General features: G+C 40.8%; 2 protein-coding genes across 8 annotated transcripts in view; one reads left to right on the top strand and one right to left on the bottom strand.

The window, feature by feature from the left end:
- LOC101048755 (acyl-coenzyme A synthetase ACSM2A, mitochondrial) overlaps positions 1–10,719 on the top strand; it is a 38,653-nt gene extending 27,934 nt beyond the window's left edge. Inside the window, exons 7-14 of one of the 3 annotated variants that reach the window (XM_003930151.4) lie at positions 1,095–1,174; positions 1,381–1,504; positions 2,892–2,972; positions 4,093–4,194; positions 6,101–6,228; positions 6,350–6,449; positions 8,312–8,431; positions 9,976–10,719. In XM_003930151.4, the coding sequence (XP_003930200.1) occupies positions 1,095–1,174; positions 1,381–1,504; positions 2,892–2,972; positions 4,093–4,194; positions 6,101–6,228; positions 6,350–6,449; positions 8,312–8,431; positions 9,976–10,080 (840 nt within the window). In that variant the 3' untranslated portion in view covers positions 10,081–10,719. Of the gene's footprint in view, positions 1–1,094; positions 1,175–1,380; positions 1,505–2,891; positions 2,973–4,092; positions 4,195–6,100; positions 6,229–6,349; positions 6,450–8,311; positions 8,432–9,975 lie in introns of those variants that run through there. The other 2 variants (XM_074381972.1, XM_010340752.3) reach the window with 2 other exon arrangements.
- Positions 1–19,698, bottom strand: part of PDILT (protein disulfide isomerase like, testis expressed) — a 158,120-nt gene that overhangs the window by 130,140 nt on the left and 8,282 nt on the right. The window lies entirely within an intron of this gene.

The following is a 19,698-nucleotide window of genomic DNA, read 5'->3' as shown; positions in this document are numbered from 1 at the left end:
GGGTTATCACGGTAGTGGGGTAGTTTTGGAGAATGGGACATTATATAAAAAGCCAGTTTTGCTCTACCTTGTGAGTCCCTTTGCCATATGATGCACTGAGCCTCTTTGGGACTCTGCAGAGTCCTCATCAGCAAGAAGGCTCTCACCAGGTGCAGCTTCTTGATGTTGATCTTGGACTTTCCAGCCCCCAGAACTGCAAGAAATAAATTTCTTTTCTTTATAAATTACTCAGTCCCAGATAAATTACTCAGTCCCAGAATGTAATAGAGTATTGTCTTAGTCTGTTTTCTGTTATAGCAAGAGAAAATTATATTTAATAGAGTATTGTCTATTATATACTAAAATTCTGCATAAAGAAAAGCATGGGATGGAGATGATATTATATGACAGTTAGGAATACATGCTGCAAATAAGAATCCCACTGCTTCCTGACTAGGCGACCTTGGAGCAGTTATTTAACCTTGTACATCATGGGTTTCCCCACTGTATCATAAGAACGACTGTACACACTCCATGAGGTTATTGTAAAAATTAAATGAGATAACACAGGACATGGCAAGTATTCAGTACTAGGTCTTTTTGTAGCAGTTGTTTTGAAATGTCTATAGATGCCTTTAACTTTTCAAAGAACTTTTATATCCAAAATATATCCCAAAAATATTTTCAGGGAAATAAGGCTGGAAACAATCTATTATAAAGCTGGTTACAGAAGGTTAAGGGACTTAACCAAGACAGCTGCTATGCACAAGCAGCTGATCTTCCCTTGGTTGCTGGGGGCTGATATACTCCTAGGGGCTGTTAATGAGGGCAAGTCTTAAACCAGCAAGAACAGCCAGCCAGGATTTGACGAAAATGTTTCAAATTAGTTCTAGACTTTTTCAATACCATAATATGTATTCATTTTCCTGTTATTTGTGTCTTCAGGGTGCATGAAAATTGTGGGGCTCATTTAACCTGAAACAGACACAGCAAACAAGCTAGGGTTTTAATCCATACCTCTACAACTCCATAGTTTACAATTATAACCACTGTGCCTAGCCATAAGTTGGCATCTGACCCGGTGACCAGTGTCTCACCTGGCTCTCTTCTTCCAGACACTGTCCAGCTACCCAGTCAAAACCATGCTGACTGCCCCCCTTGTTTACCGGATGTTGCTTCAGCAGGATCTTTCCAGGTGATGGGATTTTGAGGGTTGGTAAGAGAGTCTAACCCCATCCCTCTGATTCCCTCACATACATGCATGCCTATCTGTCTGAATCTCTCACACAGATAGCCCCATGAAGCCATTTGCATCATCGGAGCACCCAGAATCCAGCTCTAGGCCTGGGTGGACTCTGGTTCCAGGGAGGCTAAGGGGAAACACTTATTTCTCTTCTTCAGTTACAAGTTCCCCCACCTACAGAACTGTTTAACTGGAGGGGAAACTCTTCTTCCAGAAATTCTGGGAAACTGGAAGGCCCAGACAGGACTGGACATCCGAGAATTCTATGGCCAGACAGAAACGGTACCTGTTCCCAGGGGAACCTTGGGCTGGGTGCACTTTTTGGGCTTCAAAAGTCTCTTTGACAATAAAAAATGTTAGCCACCATTTATCATTCGTTTATTTGAGAAATATTTATTGAGCATCTATGATGGGACAGGCACTGGGTGTTAAAAATTCAGCACAGGACAAAACAGGCAAAGGTCCTGTTTTCTGGGAGATTGCATTCCAGTGGGATCTGGGAAAAAAGACAATAACCTAAGAAATATCTAGCATGGCAGGTGGTGAGAAATGCTATGGAAAAAGTAAAGTAGATGAGATGGGGTGAGGAGTTGGTAAATCAGATATTGTAGTCAGAAAAGTCCTCTGTGATGGGGAAACATTTTATCAGACACCGAAGTTTATCAAACCTGTCAAGCACTGTACAAAGCTGCTTAGATTGAAGTGAAGAATGGGAAGAAGAGCCCACCAAGGCTTTACTGCACCTCCTGAGATATCTTCTTGGAACTCCAGGTCTCACATGCACAATATGCATTTATGCTGTCCTATGCTATTTTACTTATCAAAACTGGGGATAAGCAAAGTAAAGTAAAGAACACTTTTCCCCAACTACTTCTCTCCTTTTTTCCAGTGCCTCTTACTTGTGACTCTCAGCACTTCTTTTCTCTTACTCTACATTCTCTTACCCTGCATCCTTCTTTGGCTAATAAGTACTCTTGGAAAAACTCCTGCAGAGGGTTGATGGCAGTTCTGTGCTATGAAAGAGTCAGGAAGAGCTCTGCAAATATGAATAAGGACAATGGAGTTGTGGCAAGCAACTCCCCTGGCAGGGGCCTCCAGCCATTTAGAGGAGGACATGTTTAGGATATGCTGGCAAGGACACCAACATATCTGTTGGGAGGTTCATTTCAGGGCTCAAGCAGAACTGGCACTGCCATGGGAGGTACTTTTAAAAGCATATTTTACTGCTTGAGGAAATAGATATCCTATTCTCCATGATGTGATTATTTCACATTGCATGCCCATATCAAAACATCTCATATATCCCATAAATATATACACCTATGTACCCACAAAAATTAAAAATAAAATTACCCATAGTGTCATATCCATAGTGGGTATGGGTATCCATACTGTCATGTTAAAGTGTGGCTCCCCCTAAAAGAGATTATATAATGTGATTGTTAGGTTCTCTTCCTGGAGAGTGGTAGTTAGGTTACTTCCTGAACAAACAATTTAGTAAAGCCCATAGGATTGTGATTCCAGTAATAGGGAGAGAACCAGGGAATGTGGAGGGAGGGAGCCACCAGGTGTAGGCCAAGTTCAGGACCTGCTTTGCAGAAATTTTTTCTTTTTCTGTGACCTTGTGCTTTCTCCTGAGGTTTGCTGATTTGTCTGCTTCTTTCCACAGGGATTAACTTGCAGAGTTTCCAAGACAATGAAAATCAAACCAGGATACTTGGGAACAGCTATTCCCAATTATGATGTGCAGGTTTGCTCGGGACACTAAGGAGGGAGGAAGTTAGGGGAAACACTGATTTTCAGTAATTTATTTATTACATTGTTTATTGAGTTAAAAATAATAGAAAGTAATCAAGATAATATAAGAAAAGAGGGAAAAGGAAGGAAGGATAGGGAGAGTGTGTGATAGAATAAAGAAGGAAAAGGGGAAATGATATATATTCTTACCATCCAGAGAGACCCACTTTGAATATCTAGCAAATTAGCCTGACAGTATGCAAGGATATATGCTTTAAAAACAAAAATAAGGGTGAATCTTGACATAACATTTATCATTTGACAATTTAGATAATGATCTTTTCAGTTCAACTAATACCAATCTGCAGCATTTTTAATGATGATATTGTAGTAAATAGTATATATCTACCATTTTTTATGCCTTTTATTGGACCAAGAGATGATGTCCCAGTTTTCACTAGCAAAAAAAAAAAAAAAACAAAAACAAAAAACACTATAATAAATATGTTGTAGCTAAAGCTTTACTGCTTTCTCATTGTTTTTCTAGAAATAGAATTTGTGTTTATGTATGTTATGTGTATAGTTCTATATATCTAAAGTGTAACTCAGACTCTATTCACTATCACATGCAATTATTTGCCACATCATTCACTATGATAACCAGTTGCTAAACCCCTTTCTTAGCATCTTATTTCATTCCTTTAAAAATCCTGTGAAATAAGCTGTCAGTATCTCTGTTTTACAAGTAAAAGCACTGAGGCACAGAGTTTAAGTAGTTCAAAGTCAGTAAAGTAGCAGAGTAAATCTGAGTTTTGATCTACCTGATTTCTAAGTCCACAGGTGAGGTAGATCTTAAAGGAGAGGCTATTATTTTATCTGAGCCCCTAGAGCCAAAAGCATCTCCCCAGGTGCATCTGGGCCAGTCTCAATAAAAGGCTTCACCTAAACCATTCCAGGCAGATGGAGCACAGATCTGAGTTTAAGACTCTTGGGTTCCCTTGGTTTCTGATTGTTGTTTTCCGTCTCCAGTAGAGCAAGAGGGTCTTTCATTTGACCAACGCAGCAAACTCATGCTGCCATTGAAGCCCTCTCCTGCTCTGTGGATCATTCTTCCAATTTGCTTCTTTCTCCAGGTCATAGATGATAAGGGCAATGTACTGCCCCCTGGCGAAGAAGGAGACATTGGCATCAGGGTCAAACCCATCAAACCTATAGGCATATTCTCTGGCTATGTGGTGAGAAACCTGTGTTCCTCTTCCTCTTCCCCAGTGAGGATAGGGAGTGCTCAATGGGATGAGGGAGGCCAAATGCTCTAAAACTCCCAAGAGGCATTAGATGTGGAGAGACAAAAGAGTGTCCAGTTTTCAAGAATGTATGCTTTGCTAGTGGAAGAAAAGACTGGCTATTCAGCCTTGCCATCCTCAGCCTATCAATGTGATCTCATTGGAAGACTTATTTTTCTTCATTTAGCCTTTAGACTCCTTAAGAACTCTTTGTTTCATCCTGAAAATATTACTGACCCTGAACTACACACAGCATCATTCCCCCAAGGGCAGCCTTGCCCTCTTCCTTAGGTATTATCCCCATGCTCCATGCTATTGATCTTATTTAGAGCCATGCCAGGAACTTTACACTGAAACTTCACCACCTAGTTAGAAGAATCCCTCTCTTCAGATCTTGGGAAGGTAAAGACAGATAATCCTTGAGTCTGGCCACCTCATTTGACAGGTGAGGATGATGGAGCCAGAGATTACAAGTCTTGCTCAAGCTCACAACAACTGGAAAGTGGGCAGAGAAGACCCCAAGGGCATGCCTTCTGACCCCTGAGATATCAACTAAACAAATAGTAAATCAAATAATAGTACTTTCTAACATTTATTGAATGCATACCACAAGGCAAGCATTGTCCTATAAACACATTTACTCTTTAAACTTTAAACTCATTAAAATTTTAAACTCGTTTACTCCTCCCAGCCGCCCTATAAAACTCTGGACTCAGCTTGCTCAAGTTCAAAACCCTGCTCTGGTTTTGAACCAGATCCTGGGCAAGTTACTGATCTCTCATGTCTCTGTTTCTTCATCTGTAAGTTGTGTGTCATGAGTATGTTAAGTAAAAGAATTGTTGTAGATCTGAATATCTGCATTATACAGATGAGAAAAACTGAGCCTCAGAGAACAGGGCAGGGCCACACTGTGCCCTTCTCCAAGCATTTCCTGTGTGCAGTCCCACTCCACTTCCAATACCAGTGAGGTACTAAGTCATGGGCTTATCCCCATTGGACAGAAAAGGAAATAGATTCAGAGGCATCTGTTTGGCAGACTCCTAAGGCCACAGAGGCTGCATGATGGCCATGAGAAAGTCAAGCCAGTGGCCAAGAATTCTACCTTCTCTAATGGCTGTTTAGCTTCAGACGAGCCTCTTGGTGTCTCTAATCATCAGTGTCCCTCTATTCCCAATGATGGAGTAGTTCAAAGTCAGCTAGTAAGGTAGCAGAGTAAATCTGAGTTTTGATCTGCCTAAGAATTCTTTATGACACCACATAATACAGTAACTGAACTTCCAGTCTGGAGCCCATGCCCCTATAGCTGAGTCAGATAGGAAGATACACTGACAAGGGATAAAGCTCAAGCATTTTCATTACTTATAAGCAAGTGCCTTCACTGAATAGAGGGACCCAGCCATTGTAGAAATATGCACACTAGCCAGGGTCCCTGGACACTTCCCGGCTAACATCTCCAGAACTTTCCGATTTAACAAAGAAGCCAAGAAAAGTACTTAATCAAAATGATAGCTTTGAGTGGTGCTATGGAGTGAGCAGAGATTAGGATATCTATGAAAGGGGAGATGGAATCTGTTGGGGAAAATGCCCTAAGCATAGATGAACAAATACATCAATAATATCCATCAGACTGGACTTAAAGGAGTAGCTGAGAGGCCCTGAGTGAAATAATGTCAATAAACGGGAAAGATCCAGTTCTACCTGTGGCCCAGGGTTGGCTGGTTCAGGGCACGTCTGCCATGTTCAAGTTATGCACTGCACACATACGGTGTTAATATTTATGATATCTGTTCGTGGCAGCCCCAGGGCAGGGGATTTAGGCTTTGCAGGCACAATGACTCTGTCTTTCTGTGGTCACCAGGACAATCCTGAGAAGACAGCAGCCAACATTCGAGGGGACTTTTGGCTCCTTGGAGACCAGGGAATCAAAGATGAAGATGGATATTTCCAGTTTTTGGGGCGGGCAGATGATATCATTAACTCCAGCGGGTGAGCTTGGTTTCTGGGTTGGGAAGGGAAATCTGGGTCTTTACTCTGGCTTGTTCCAGATTTCTGAGATGGCCTAGAGGTTGGATGTCCAGTCTTCTGTAAAAGACAGGTTCTTCTGCAGGTACCGGATTGGGCCTTCGGAGGTAGAGAATGCGCTGATGGAGCACCCTGCCGTGGTTGAGGCAGCTGTGATCAGCAGCCCAGATCCCATCCGAGGACAGGTGATGGGGAAGCATTAGTCTTGGGGTGAACAAATATGAACACAAGGGCAGTGTAGTATGATGGTTTAAGAACAGGGGCTGTGGGGCTGAATACTCTGAATCCCAATCTTGGTCCTGCCACTTACTAGCTATGTGACCTTGGCCAAGCTACTTGGCCTCTCTGTTTGTCAGTTTCCCCATCTGTAAGATGAGAGATTATTATGATGGTTAAATGTGCTAATATTTGTAAATTACTTAATTATGGTGATTTCTCAGAAAACTAAACAGAACTACCATACAATCCAGCAATCCCACTACTGGGTTATCTATCCAAAGGAAAATAAATCAGCATATCGAAAAGATGCCTACACTCCCATGTTAATTGCAGCACTATTCACAATATAAAGATATAGAATCAACCTAAGTATTCAATGGATGAATGGATAAATAATATGTGGTATATATACACAATGGAATACTATCTGGTATTAAAAAAAATGAAATCATGTCATCTGCAGCAACATGGAGAGAAGTAGAGGTCATTAATTTCATTAAGTGAAATAAGCCAGGCACAGAAAGATAATCATTACATGTTCTCACTCATAAGTGAGAGCTAAAAAAGTTGATCTCATGGAGATAAAGAGTAGAGGGATAGATACCAGAGGCTGGAAACAGAGGGTGGGTGGGAAAGAGGGGGATGAAGAGAGGTAGGTGAATGGGTATAAACATACAGTTAAATAGAAGCAATAAGTTTGAATGTTCAATAACAGAATAGGGTGACATAGTTAACAACCATGTATTGTATATTTCAAAATATCTATAAGAGAGGACTTGAAATGTTCCCAACACATGCAAACATAAATTACAAATACAAACACATATACAAATACTCAATGTGATGAACACCTCAAGTATCCTAACTTGATAATTACAATATTTGCATGTAACAAAATATCACTTGTACCCAATACATATATACAAATATTATGAGTCAATAAAAGTTTTTAGAAAGTAAAGTGCTTGGAACAAGTCCTAGTACCCTCAACAAAATAGACCCTAAAATGAGGCTGGAAGGATTCTATCCTGCTGTTTGGTATTTGATTCAGAGTTTGATTCTTTACCAGAGGAACAGAGGAGGGATTTGAGCCAAAAGATAGAGCTCCTGTGCCACAGGGTTCACAGTGGAAAAAAAAAAAAAGGGAAAAAGAAAGACCCCTATAAAGCCAGGGTTATAGGATTAGGCTAGATGGGGTCTAAGGGACTTTGATGTGTGTGTAGGAAGATTAAGGTGGGATGTGTGTATCAGCGTCCTAGTACCTTTCTGCAGGGTGTAAGCCGGGTACTATCATACCTCCAGTAGGCATAGAACACATCACACAGAAAATCATGGGACCCATGAGCAGTAAGGCCAAAAGGGGATTCTCTAATGAGAAAACCCTGTGTGCCCAGCTCTGAGCTAGCCCTCCTGTATATGATTTCATTTTACTTACCATAAGTTAAATATGGCAGTTTTATCCATTTTACAGATGGGTACACTGAAGTTTGGAGAAGTTAAACACATTGTTTAAGGTTATGGTATTTAGTCTATTTTTCTCTTTTCTCTCCCTCTATCTTCTTTCTCCCCATCTGCCTCTATTATCCTTGGAGTATGAAGCGAGCCTGGTCTCAATCTATTGTCCACCTGCTCATCTGATAAATGAGTTCACAAAGAGCTGGAACCTCATTCTTGTCCCCAGTTTCTCCCTTTCCCTTGACCTGGATCACTGGAGAGGCAAATAAGGAGATACAAGGGGGAATGGAAATCTTAAAGCCAATTTTACATTATTCCAGGAGATGACTACATACTCTAATCCCTTCTCTCTTGGCCCTCACCTTTTTTGCAGGTGGTGAAGGCATTTGTGGTCCTGGCCTCACAGTTCCTGTCCCATGACCCAGAGCAGCTCACCAAGGAGCTGCAGCAGCATGTGAAGTCAGTGACAGCCCCATACAAGTACCCAAGAAAGGTAAGGTCTTTGAGCTCCCAAGACACTCAAACTTGAGAAAAAGACTGTTTTCCTGTTATAGTTATCTTCCTCAGGAGGAGGACAGCCCTCTAATTTTAAAAAGTCTTCCTGGAGGCGGAGGTTATAGTGAGCTGAGATCGTGCCACTGTACTCCAAGCTGGGTGACAGAGTGAACTCTGTCTCAAAAAAAAAAAAAAAAAAAAGAGACTCTGTCTCAAAAAAAAGAAAAGAAAAAAGAATCTTCTTAGGTCAGACACAGTGGCTCACACCTGTAATCCCATCACTTTGAGAGGCCAAGGTGTGGATCAACTGGGGTCAGGTTCTGAACCAGCCTGGCCAATATGATGAAACCCCGTCTCTACTAAAAATACAAAAATTAGCCAGGCATAGTCGTGCATGCCTGTAATCCCAGCTACTCAGGAGGCTGATGCACAAGAATTGCCTGAACCCTGGAGGTGGAGGTTACAGTGAGCCGAGATCATGCCACTGCACTCCAGCCTGGGTAAGAGAGTAAGACTCAGTGTTTCAAAAAAAAAAAAAAGTCTTCTTGACTATGATCAAGAAAGCCCCAAAAGACAATCTAGCAACCATCTTGATGCCTGAAAAATGACCTGAGTTTCTGACTCACTCTGAATTAAACACCAAATGCTTTCAAGGGAATAAATTCTAGCCAATATCTTGCCTGTATTCCCATTCCTGAATTAAACACCAAATGCTTTCAAGGGAATAAATTCTAGCCAATATCTTGCCTGTATTCCCATTCTCTGCACTGGGTTCTTGCTATAGCATTCAGGGTTATGCAATACTCAGTTGCAGGTGACAGAAATCTAGCTTGAGATTTATTGCTCACACAGTTGAAAAGTCTGCAGGTGGGGAAAGCTTTCATTATGGCTGGTTGCAGGCATTCCTAAGATGTGGTCAGGTGTATCTATCTCTTTGGCCCTTTGACTCTCCTTCCTTTGTAGTGGCTCGATTTACTGAAATGCTTTTTCTTTGTGGCCCCATCAGCTCCAAACATATATTCTTAGCAGCTTAGAAAACTCCAGTAGAAAATGAACATGTTTTTCCAAAGGCCTCAACAAAAATCTCTGGGTTGACTCTCACTGGACCAACTTAGGCCATATGCCCATTATTAAATGAATCCTTGTAGTCAGGGCAATGCCACACTGATTGGTCAGTTCCATGCCATCCTCAGAGAAAGTGCAGGGAGGATGGGGGAGAAAGAACTGCCCTACCCCATGACATGGACTGGGAGAGAGGGTGGCTCCCCATAGGAAAAAGAAAGTGTTCTTACGAGAAAAGACAAAAGCATAGTTTTCAGCTGTTTTCATTCTGGGGCAGAGAACTGAGGCATGGAGGTTGACATGGCAGGAGAACTCAGTTATTGAATTGGAGTCCCAGATAGGAGCTTGTCCCAGGGAAAGGAAAAAATTAAGTCTAGAGTAGAAGGTGAGAGCAACCATTCTGAGCTTAGAGTCCCTTAGATCCTTATGTAGCCCAGATGGTCACAGATGACCCACCGTGGACCGATTTTCTTTCAACAGATAGAATTTGTCTTGAACCTGCCCAAGAGTGTCACAGGGAAAATTCAACGAGCCAAGCTTCGAGACAAGGAGTGGAAGAAGTCTGGACAAGCCCGTGCCCAGTGAGATGTCTACAAGGCTCTCATTTGGATTCCCCTATTCTTTTTCTTTCTTTTCCCTTTGGGCCCTTGGCCTTCCTGTGATGATATGAGATTCTTTATGAAAGAACATGAATGTAATTTTTGTCTTTCCTTGGTTATTAGCACAAAACATTACCATGTTAGTTGCTGAAAGAAGAAAGAAAAGGAATGAAAGAGAGTGAAAAGGAGAGTGTAACAGAAAAAGAGGAAAGAAAAATAAGCCAGGGAAATATTAAAAGGGCAAGGGAAAGCAATTGAAAACAGAAATAATGTATGGAGGGTAGGAGAGAGGAAGCAAAGGAAGAAGGAATAAAGGAAAGATGAGATGACGGTGGGGGGTGGGGGAGAAAAGACAGAAGAAAGTACTGGAGGGAGAATCAGAAAAATAAAGAGAAGAAAGGAAGAAAGAGACAAAGAAAGAAGAATAAAGGAACATAAGAAAGAAATAAAAGAATAAAAGAACATAATAAATAAAAGAATAAAAGAACGTAAGAAAGAGGGAGATAAGGAGAAAAGAAGAGGAAAAAATTTGAAAAAAACAAAAGTAGTAAGAGAAACTGATAAAGAAAAATAATAGAAAACAGGAAGAATGGGAGTGAGGGAAGAAAGGAGGGAAACTTATAAATACTCCCATAGATAGACAAGACTTGTGTGTAAGGTTGGGACATTAGAATCACCCCCAAGTCATCCCAAACCTTGGGACTGTCAGGATCAGAAAGGAACCACCATTTATTAAGCATTTGCCATGTGCCAGGCACTAACCCAGACACATTATAAACACCATATTGTTTCACCTCTGTGTGGCATCTACAGACCTCAGATCACAACTGTGAGAACAACGCAAGCACTTTCAAAGTTATCAGCTACCCATAGCTCGTGTTTTTGATGCTATTTACTCTTCCTAGAATCAAATAATAAAATAATTTTAAAACCAAGATCCTGACAATAGTCTTTGGGGGAAACAAAGAAAGGCAGGGATGAGGTAAGTGTACGTTTCCTACAGGTTGTGAGTTGGGGAATCCATGGAGAGAGACTGGATAGGTGGTGCTATTGAAAGAACAACCAGCACCTCAATTTCTGGGGCTTCTGGGACAGCAGATCTATGGTCCAGGAGATGGAGAGAGCTGAGTACTATGAGGACTTCACCTACAACAAGAGATGGAAGATGAACGTTCTTAGCACTTTCAATTAAATAGGAGATAAAGTAAAGGTTCTCTGAGAGCCCATGACTCTTCTTCTTAAGAATACTTAGTAATAATAACAACAATAGGATTAATAATATTGATCGTTCATCAAGCACTTGCCAAGAGTCAGGCAACATGCCAAGCAAACGCACATATTGATTCTACTTAAGGTTTACAATTACCCTTTGGTTCAGGCACTATTACATTTCCCATTTTACAAAAGAGGAAAGTAAGAGTTATATTAAATGACAGATTCTAACACAGGCCAAGCTGCATACAACAGCTATGCCTTCAATTTCTATACTCACTGCATCAATTTGTTTGTCTTGGCTTCTAGACCTTGACAACGCCCCTCTCTCAGTCTGTACTTGTTAGGGTTCTCCAGAAAAACAGAACTAATATACACATATATGTACTCCACAACATAATATGGGGCGACATTCTGATAAACCTATCGTGATGTTAAAAAAATTTTAAGTTGAGATGGATCCAAGATGGCCAATTAGGAGCAGCTCAGGATTGCAGCTCCCAGCGAAAGCACAGAGGGCGAGTGGATGCCACATTTCCACATGGATTTTTATTGCCCACAGACAAGGATATTCCCAGGCGGAGGAGCCCCATGGGTCACGAGCACAGCTTTTTTGGCAGGTGCGGCGGGTCTCCACACAAAATGCACGGGTCCAGGCGCCATTTTAACTGGTAAATGGAGCTCCTGGGAGACAGAGTTGCCAATTCAACGGATAAAAAAGGGGACTGAAACAAGGAGCCAGGCCAAGAGATTCTCAGGCAAAAAAGCACCATGAATCTCAGCGCAGCTGTTTCAGCCAGTGCAGTGGGTCGCCGCATGGGAAATCACACAGATCCCAGTGCCTTTTCAACAGGCAACTGGAACACCTGGGAGACAGAATCGCTTGTTCAACTGAAAAAAAAAGGGGGGTCTGAGGCAGGGAGCCAGGTGATCAGGCTCGGCTGGTCCCACCCCCACAAAAAAACAGCAATCTGAAATGCTCTGGATTGAGAGTTTCACAGCAAGCACAGCTGAACCCAGGACTGTCCAGCTCTGTGGGGGAGGGGTGTCCACCATTACCAAGGCACACCACCACTACGGAGGTAGTCCACCATTGCTGAGGCAGCCCACCATTGCTGAGGCAGTCCGCCATTACAAAGAGAGTCCGCCATTACAAAGGTGGGCCGCCATTGCTGAGGCAGTTCTAACTATACCCGTATAAACAGGACTGCAGGGAAGTTCACACTGCAGCTGGGTGGAGCCCACAGCAGCTCAGCAAAGCCTCTGCAGGCAGATTGTGACTAGGCTGCCTCCTTGCTGGGCAGGACAGCCCTGAAAAAAGGCAGCAGCATGACAAAAACTTATAAATAAAGCCCTAAATCCTTGGGACAGAGCACCTGGGGGGAAAAAAGGCATTTATGAGTTCTGCTGCAGCAGACGTAAACTAACTGCCCAGAAGCTCTGAATGAACAATGGCGCTCACAGCTCAGCACATGAGCTCCTATAAAGGACAGACTGTCTCCTCAAGAAGCTCCCTGATCCCCGTATATCCAAAGAGTCACCCCAGAAAGGAGAGCTCAGACTGACATCTGACAGGTATCCTTCTGGGACAAAGATAGCAGAAGAAGAAACTTGCAGTAACCCTTAGTGTTCTGCAGCCACTGCAGGTGATCCCAGGCAAGCAGGGCCTGGAGTGGACCTCAGCAGTCCTACAGCAGAGGGGCCTGACTGTTAGAAGGAAAACTAAGAAACAGAAAGAAATAACTTCATCATCAACAAACTGGATGTCCACTCAGAGACCCAATCTGAAAGTCAACAACTACAAAGATGACAGGTGGATAAATTCACAAAGATGGGAAGAAACCAGTGCAAAAAGGATGAAAACACCTGAAACCAGAATGCCTCTCTTCCTGCAAGGGATCACAACTCCTCACCAGCAAGGGAACAAGACTGGATGGAGAATGAGTGTGATGAATTGACAGCCTCAGGCTTCAGAAGGTGGGTAATAAGAAACTTTCGTGAGCTAAAAGAACTTGTTCTAAACCAATGCAAAGAAACAAAGAACCTTGAAAAAATATTTGATAAAATGCTAACAAGAATAAACAACTTAGAGAGGAATATAAGTGAATTGATGGAGCTGAAAAACACAATACGAGAACTTCGCAAAGCATACAAAAGTTTCAACAGCCGAATTGACCAAGCACAAGAAAGGATATCAGAGGTCAAAGATCAGCTCAATGAAATAAAACAAGAAGGCAAGATTAGAGAAGAAAGGGCAAAAAGGAATGAACAAAGTCTCCAAGAAATATGGGATTATGTGAAAAGACCTAATCTACGTTTCATAGGTGTACCTGAATGTGACAGAGAGAATGAATCCAAGCTGGAAAATACTCTTCAGGATATTATCCAGGAAAACTTCCCCAACCTAGCAAGGCAGGCCAATATTCAAGTACAAGAAATATAGAGAACACCACAAAGATATTCTTCAAGAAGAGCAACCCCAAGGCACATAATCGTCAGATTCACCAGGGTTGAAATGAAGGAGAAAATGCTAAGGGCAGCCAGAGAGAAAGGTCGGGTTACCCACAAAGGGAAGCCCATCAGACTCACAGCAGATCTCTCAGCAGAAACCCTACAAGCCAGAAGAGAATGGGGGCCAATATTCAACATCCTTAAAGAAAAGAAAAATCAACCCAGAATTTCATATCCAGCCGAACTCAGCTTCATAAGTGAAGGAAAAATAAAATCCTTTACGAACAAGAAATTACTCAGAGATTTCATCACCATCAGGCCTGCTTTACAAGAGCTCCTGAAAGAGGCACTAAACATAGAAAAGAACAACCAGTACAAGCCACTCCAAAAACATACCAAATGGTAAAGAGCATCAACACAATGAAGAAACTGCATCAACTAACAGGCAAAACAGCCAGCTAGCATCAAAATGGCAGGATCAAATTCACACATAACAATGTTAACCCTAAATGTAAATGGACTAAATGCCCCAATCAAAAAACACAGACTGGGAAATTGGATAAAAAGCCAAAACCCATCAGTATGCTGTATCCAGGAAACCCATCTTACATGCAAGGATACATAAAGGCTCAAAGTAAAGGAATGGAAGAAGATTTACCAAGCAAGCCAACTGCAACAGCACATCAAAAAGCTTATCCACCATGTTCAAGTAGGCTTCATCCCAGGGATGCAAGGCTGGTTCAACATACACAAGTCTATAAATGTAATTCACCACATAAACAAAACCAAAGACAAAAACCACATGATTATCTCAATTGATGCAGAGAAGGCCTTTGACAAAATTTAACAGCTCTTTATGCTAAAAACCCTCAATAAGGTAGGCATTGATAGAACATATCTCAAAATAATAAAAGCTATTTATGACAAACCAACAGCCAATATCCTACTGAAATGAGCAAAAAACTGGAAGCATTCCCTTTGAAACCTGGCACTAGACAAGGATGCCCTCTCTCACCACTCCTATTCAATATATTATTGGAAGTTCTAGCCATAGCAATCAGGCAAGAAAAAGAAATAAATGGTATCCAAACAGGAAAGGAGGAAGTCAAATTGTCTCTATTTGCAGACGACATGATTGTATATCTAGAAGACCCCATTGTCTGAGCCCAAAATCTCCTGAAACTGATGCACAAATTCAGCAAAGTCTCAGGATACAAAATCAATGTGCAAACATCACAAGTATTCCTATACACCAACAACAGCCTTAAAGAGAGCCAAATCAAGAACAAACTGCCATTCACAATTGCTAGCAAGATAATAAAATACCTAGGAATACAACTAACAAGGAACGTAAAGGAACTACAATACAACTAACAAGGAAATACAACTAACAAGGAACTACAAACCACTGCTCAATGAAATAAGAGAGGACACAAACAGATGGAGAAACATTCCATGTTCATGGTTAGGAAAAATCAATATCGTGAAAATGGACATCCTGCCCAAAGTAATTTACAGATTCAACGCTATCCCCATCAAGCTACCAATGAACTTCTTCAAAGAACTGGAAAAAAACACCTTAAACTTCATATGGAACCAAAAGAGAGCCTGCAAAGCCAAGTCAATTCTAAGCAAAAAGAATAAAGTGGGAGGCATCACACTACCGGACTTCAAACTATACTACAAGGCTACACTAATCAAAACAGCATGGTACTGGTACCAAAACAGAGATATAGACCAATGGAATAGAACAGAGGCCTCGGAGGCAACACAACACATCTACAACCATCCGATCTTTGACAAACCTGACAAAAACAAGCAATGGGGAAAGGATTCCCTGTTTAATAAATGGTGTTGGGAAAACTGGCTAGCCATGTGCAGAAAGCAGAAACTGGACTCCTTCCTGACACCTTACACTAAAATTAACTCCAGATGGATTAAAGACTTAAACATAAGACCTAACACCATAAAAACCCTAGAAGAAACTCTAGGCAAAACCATTCAGGATATAGGTGTAGGCAAGGACTTCATGACCAAAACACCAAAAGCATTGGCAATAAAAGCCAAAATAGACAAGTGGGACCTAATCAAACTCCACAGCTACTGCATAGCAAAAGAAACAGTCATTAGAGTGAATCGGCAACCAACAGAATGGGAAAAAAGTTTTGCAATCTACCCATCTGACAAAGGGCTGATATCCAGAATCTACAAAGAACTAAAACAGATTTACAGGGAAAAAACAAACAAGCCCATTCAAAAGTGGGTGAAGGATATGAACAGACACTTTACAAAAGAAGACATACATGAGGCCAACAAACATAATGAAAAAATTCTCATCATCACTGATCCTTAGAGAAATGCAAATCAAAACTAAATTGAGATAACATCTCACGCCAGTTAGAATGGCGATCATTAAAAAATCTGGAGACAACAGATGCTGGAGAGGATGTGGTGAAATAGGAACACTTTTACACAGTTGGTGGGAGAGTAAATTAGTTCAACCATTGTGGAAGACAGTGTGGCAATTCCTCATGGACCTAGAAATAGAAATTCCATTTGACCCAGCAATCTCATTACTGGGTATATATCCAAAGGATTATAAATCGTTCTACTATAAGGACACATGCACACGAATGTTCACTGCAGCACTGTTTACAATAGCAAAGACCTGGAACCAACCCAAATGCCCATCGATGATAGACTGGACAGGGAAAATGTGGCACATATACACCATGGAATATTATGCAGCCATCAAAAATGATGAGTTTGTGTCCTTTGTAGGGACAAGGATGAACCTGGAGACCTCATTCTCAGCAAGCTGACACAAGAACAGAAAATCAAACACCGCATGTTCTCACTCATAGGCGGGTGTTGAACAATGAGAACACATGGATGCAGGGAGGGGAGCATCACACACTGGGGTCTGTCGTGGGGAAATAAGAGAGGGATAATGGGGGGTGGGGAATTGGGGAGAGATAACATAGAAATGCCAAATATAGGTGATAGAGAGGAAGAAAGCAAATCACACTGCCATGTGTGTACCTATGCAACAATCTTGCATGTTCTTCAAATGTACCCCAAAACCTAAAATGCAATAAAAAGAATTTTAAAAAAATTAAATCATAACAATCCTTCTAGAAATTAGACTTTGAAATTAAAAGTGCACTAATAGGAAACTAAAAATTTGGTTAGAATAGCACTTTCTCATGATATTAATTTACTCTTAATGAACTTGCAAGAACTTTCTCATTTTTAAATTCCATAATCTCTTCCTTTCTGAAATTTTTCAGACTGATATCTCTGAAGTTCTTCTGATGTACCCCAATGCTTCAGCTCTTTCTACCTTTTTTTACAGAGGGCTTGGGATGGTAACTCTCTCCTTCAACTTTTGTTGACTCCCGCAACCTTTTAGAAAAAAAAAGAAATAGTCTAAAATAAGGAAAAGAATGTTTTAAAACAAGCAAATGGAAAATCTTACAGGACCTACCTCTGTCTGTGTTTGTTATGTCTATGTGTATATATGCATCATGTAGAAATGATATGCTACTACCAATTATAAGAAAGAGCTCTAATCAACTGGCCTAAAGAATAGTAAGTACTTAACAGATTTAAATCTTTAGTAAGATTGATTTGGCAAATTTAATCTCAAAATTCTATCCAGTAAGTTTAAAATATTAAAGCCATGTCTTATTAAATTAAATAATTCTAGGTTTTTCAGTAAAAATTTTGATTACTAAGAGTCAGAACAATAGTGCTGCAGGGCAAGTGAATGCTAAATTGGGGCTGAGCCCACAAGGGTTCTTAACTTCACCCAGGAAAGAATTCAAGGGACAGTCGGGGAAGAATAAAAGCAAACAGCTTTATTGAAGCAGCAGTGGGACATCTCTAGCAATGTTACAGCTCTGGGACTGCACCTGCAGAGCAGGGCTACCCCATAGGATGTAGGCTGAGTAGCAGCTCAGGGGAGTTTTGCAGGAATATTTATACTTACTTTTAATTACATGTAAATTAAGGAGTGGTTTATGCAGAAATTTCTAGGATGAGTGATAACTTTTGGATCGTCAAATCATTGCCATGGAAAGGGGCAGTAACTCTAGGTATTGTCATGAAAACGGTAAACTGACATGGCATATTGGTGTGCATGTATTATGGAAAGCTCCTTCTATCCTGTCCCCATTTTAGCTAGTCCTCAAATTGATCCAGTGTCTGATCCCCATCTCTGAAGTCAAATCTTGCCTCCTACCATAGTAGAAAAGTAAGATGTGTTTTTGATAAGGTTATAATAACATGAGAATCTGGCGTTTGCTAAAGAAAATGTAATTTTTTCTACTTTAGAGACTATTTGAGGGTCACTTTAAAATAAAATAAAAAATTATATAACTAAAACTAAATGGACAAAGAGAAAAATGAAAGGATAAGAAATGAAAAACCTTTGACTCCTGGGTGATCATATGATCACCTACAACATAAAGCTTCAGCTGGGCTGCATTTACTTACTAAAGGTAGAAGTTACCAGTAGAATTTAGAAACAGACCATACTCCCAGTGAGTTGGTTTACTGGATACATAAGGAAATGCAAACTAATAAGGAAAAGCAAATTAATTTTTTTTTTTTTTTTTTTTTTGAGACGGAGTTTCGCTCTTGTTACCCAGGCTGGAGTGCAATGGCGCGATCTCGGCTCACCGCAACCTCCGCCTCCTGGGTTCAGGCAATTCTCCTGCCTCAGCCTCCTGAGTAGCTGGGATTACAGGCACGCACCACCATGCCCAGCTAATTTTTTGTATTTTTAGTAGAGACGGGGTTTCACCATGTTGACCAGGATGGTCTCGATCTCTTGACCTAGTGATCCACCCGTCTCAGCCTCCCAAAGTGCTGGGATTACAGGTTTGAGCCACCGCACCCGGCCAGCAAATTAATTTTTAAAAAAGCAAAATATCTCATCTCTTGGTTATTGTTATCTGTAATAGCTAAAATGAAAGTAAAAGAGAATGCTGTGTTTGGCCTTAAAGCTTAATCAAGCTCAGATATGGGTCTGTCTCAGCTGGGCCAGTAGCTTCAAAGCTACTCCTCTCCAAAAAAAAAATTAAACCAGGGCAACAGAAAGTACCTCTGAGACCTGTAATTACCGAAAAGATACTCAATGTGGAGGAAGGGCAAAACCAAGTAACTATTAAAACCAGTGGGTTTGGACAGGAGAATGTTTGAAGAAATAAAAGAAATTTTTAAAATATATAAATAAATAAAACTAGCAGGTACAGTGTAACGGCAAACAATGATTTGAGAAGCCTTATCAAATTTGCTGTCCCTCTTAGGTCTTGCAGCAAAACAGTCAAAAGACTAATCCCAGAAGCATGGAAATCTTTAGATAGTTATTCAAAGATGAAATAATATGAAAATGGATAGGGTTAAAAGAAAGGTCTTTACAACAGTGTCAAAGGTGAAGTAGAACGAAGGGAGCCTCTGCCAGTCCCCCAACATTAACGGGACCCACATCAGTTTTCTGCAGTTGTCCCAAACTGCAGAAATGTAAGAAAAATAAGAAAATTTAAAAGGCAAAGATTATAATGAGAAAGTTGACATTGTTTGAGGCAATGTTGATGCAAGTTAGGATAAAGATTTACAAAAGGGCCTGAGTACCTTCATTCAACTCCTTGCTTGGAACTTTTTTTTCACCAGAGAAAGTAAAATGGTCTAGTGGTAAGAGAAAAAATATCCCCGGAACCAGTACATACAAATCTAAGGGTTGAAAGGACTATGAAATTTGAGATATTTAAACAGGCTTTATGTAACATTATCTGTGACTTTCTTACTTAGATGTCTTACGAAAATGGATATTGTATCTGACTAGGGGATGTTTCCCCTACCTAATACTATAAAACTGAAGGCATGTAAATCTGCCCTTTAAGAAATGTTTATTGGACACACTAATAGGAACTAGGAA

Source organism: Saimiri boliviensis, chromosome 12 (assembly GCF_048565385.1).
Source record: "Saimiri boliviensis isolate mSaiBol1 chromosome 12, mSaiBol1.pri, whole genome shotgun sequence".
NCBI lineage: Eukaryota > Metazoa > Chordata > Mammalia > Primates > Cebidae > Saimiri > Saimiri boliviensis.
Note: the sequence above shows the minus strand (reverse complement) of the source record. Positions and strands in the feature narration are given on the sequence as shown.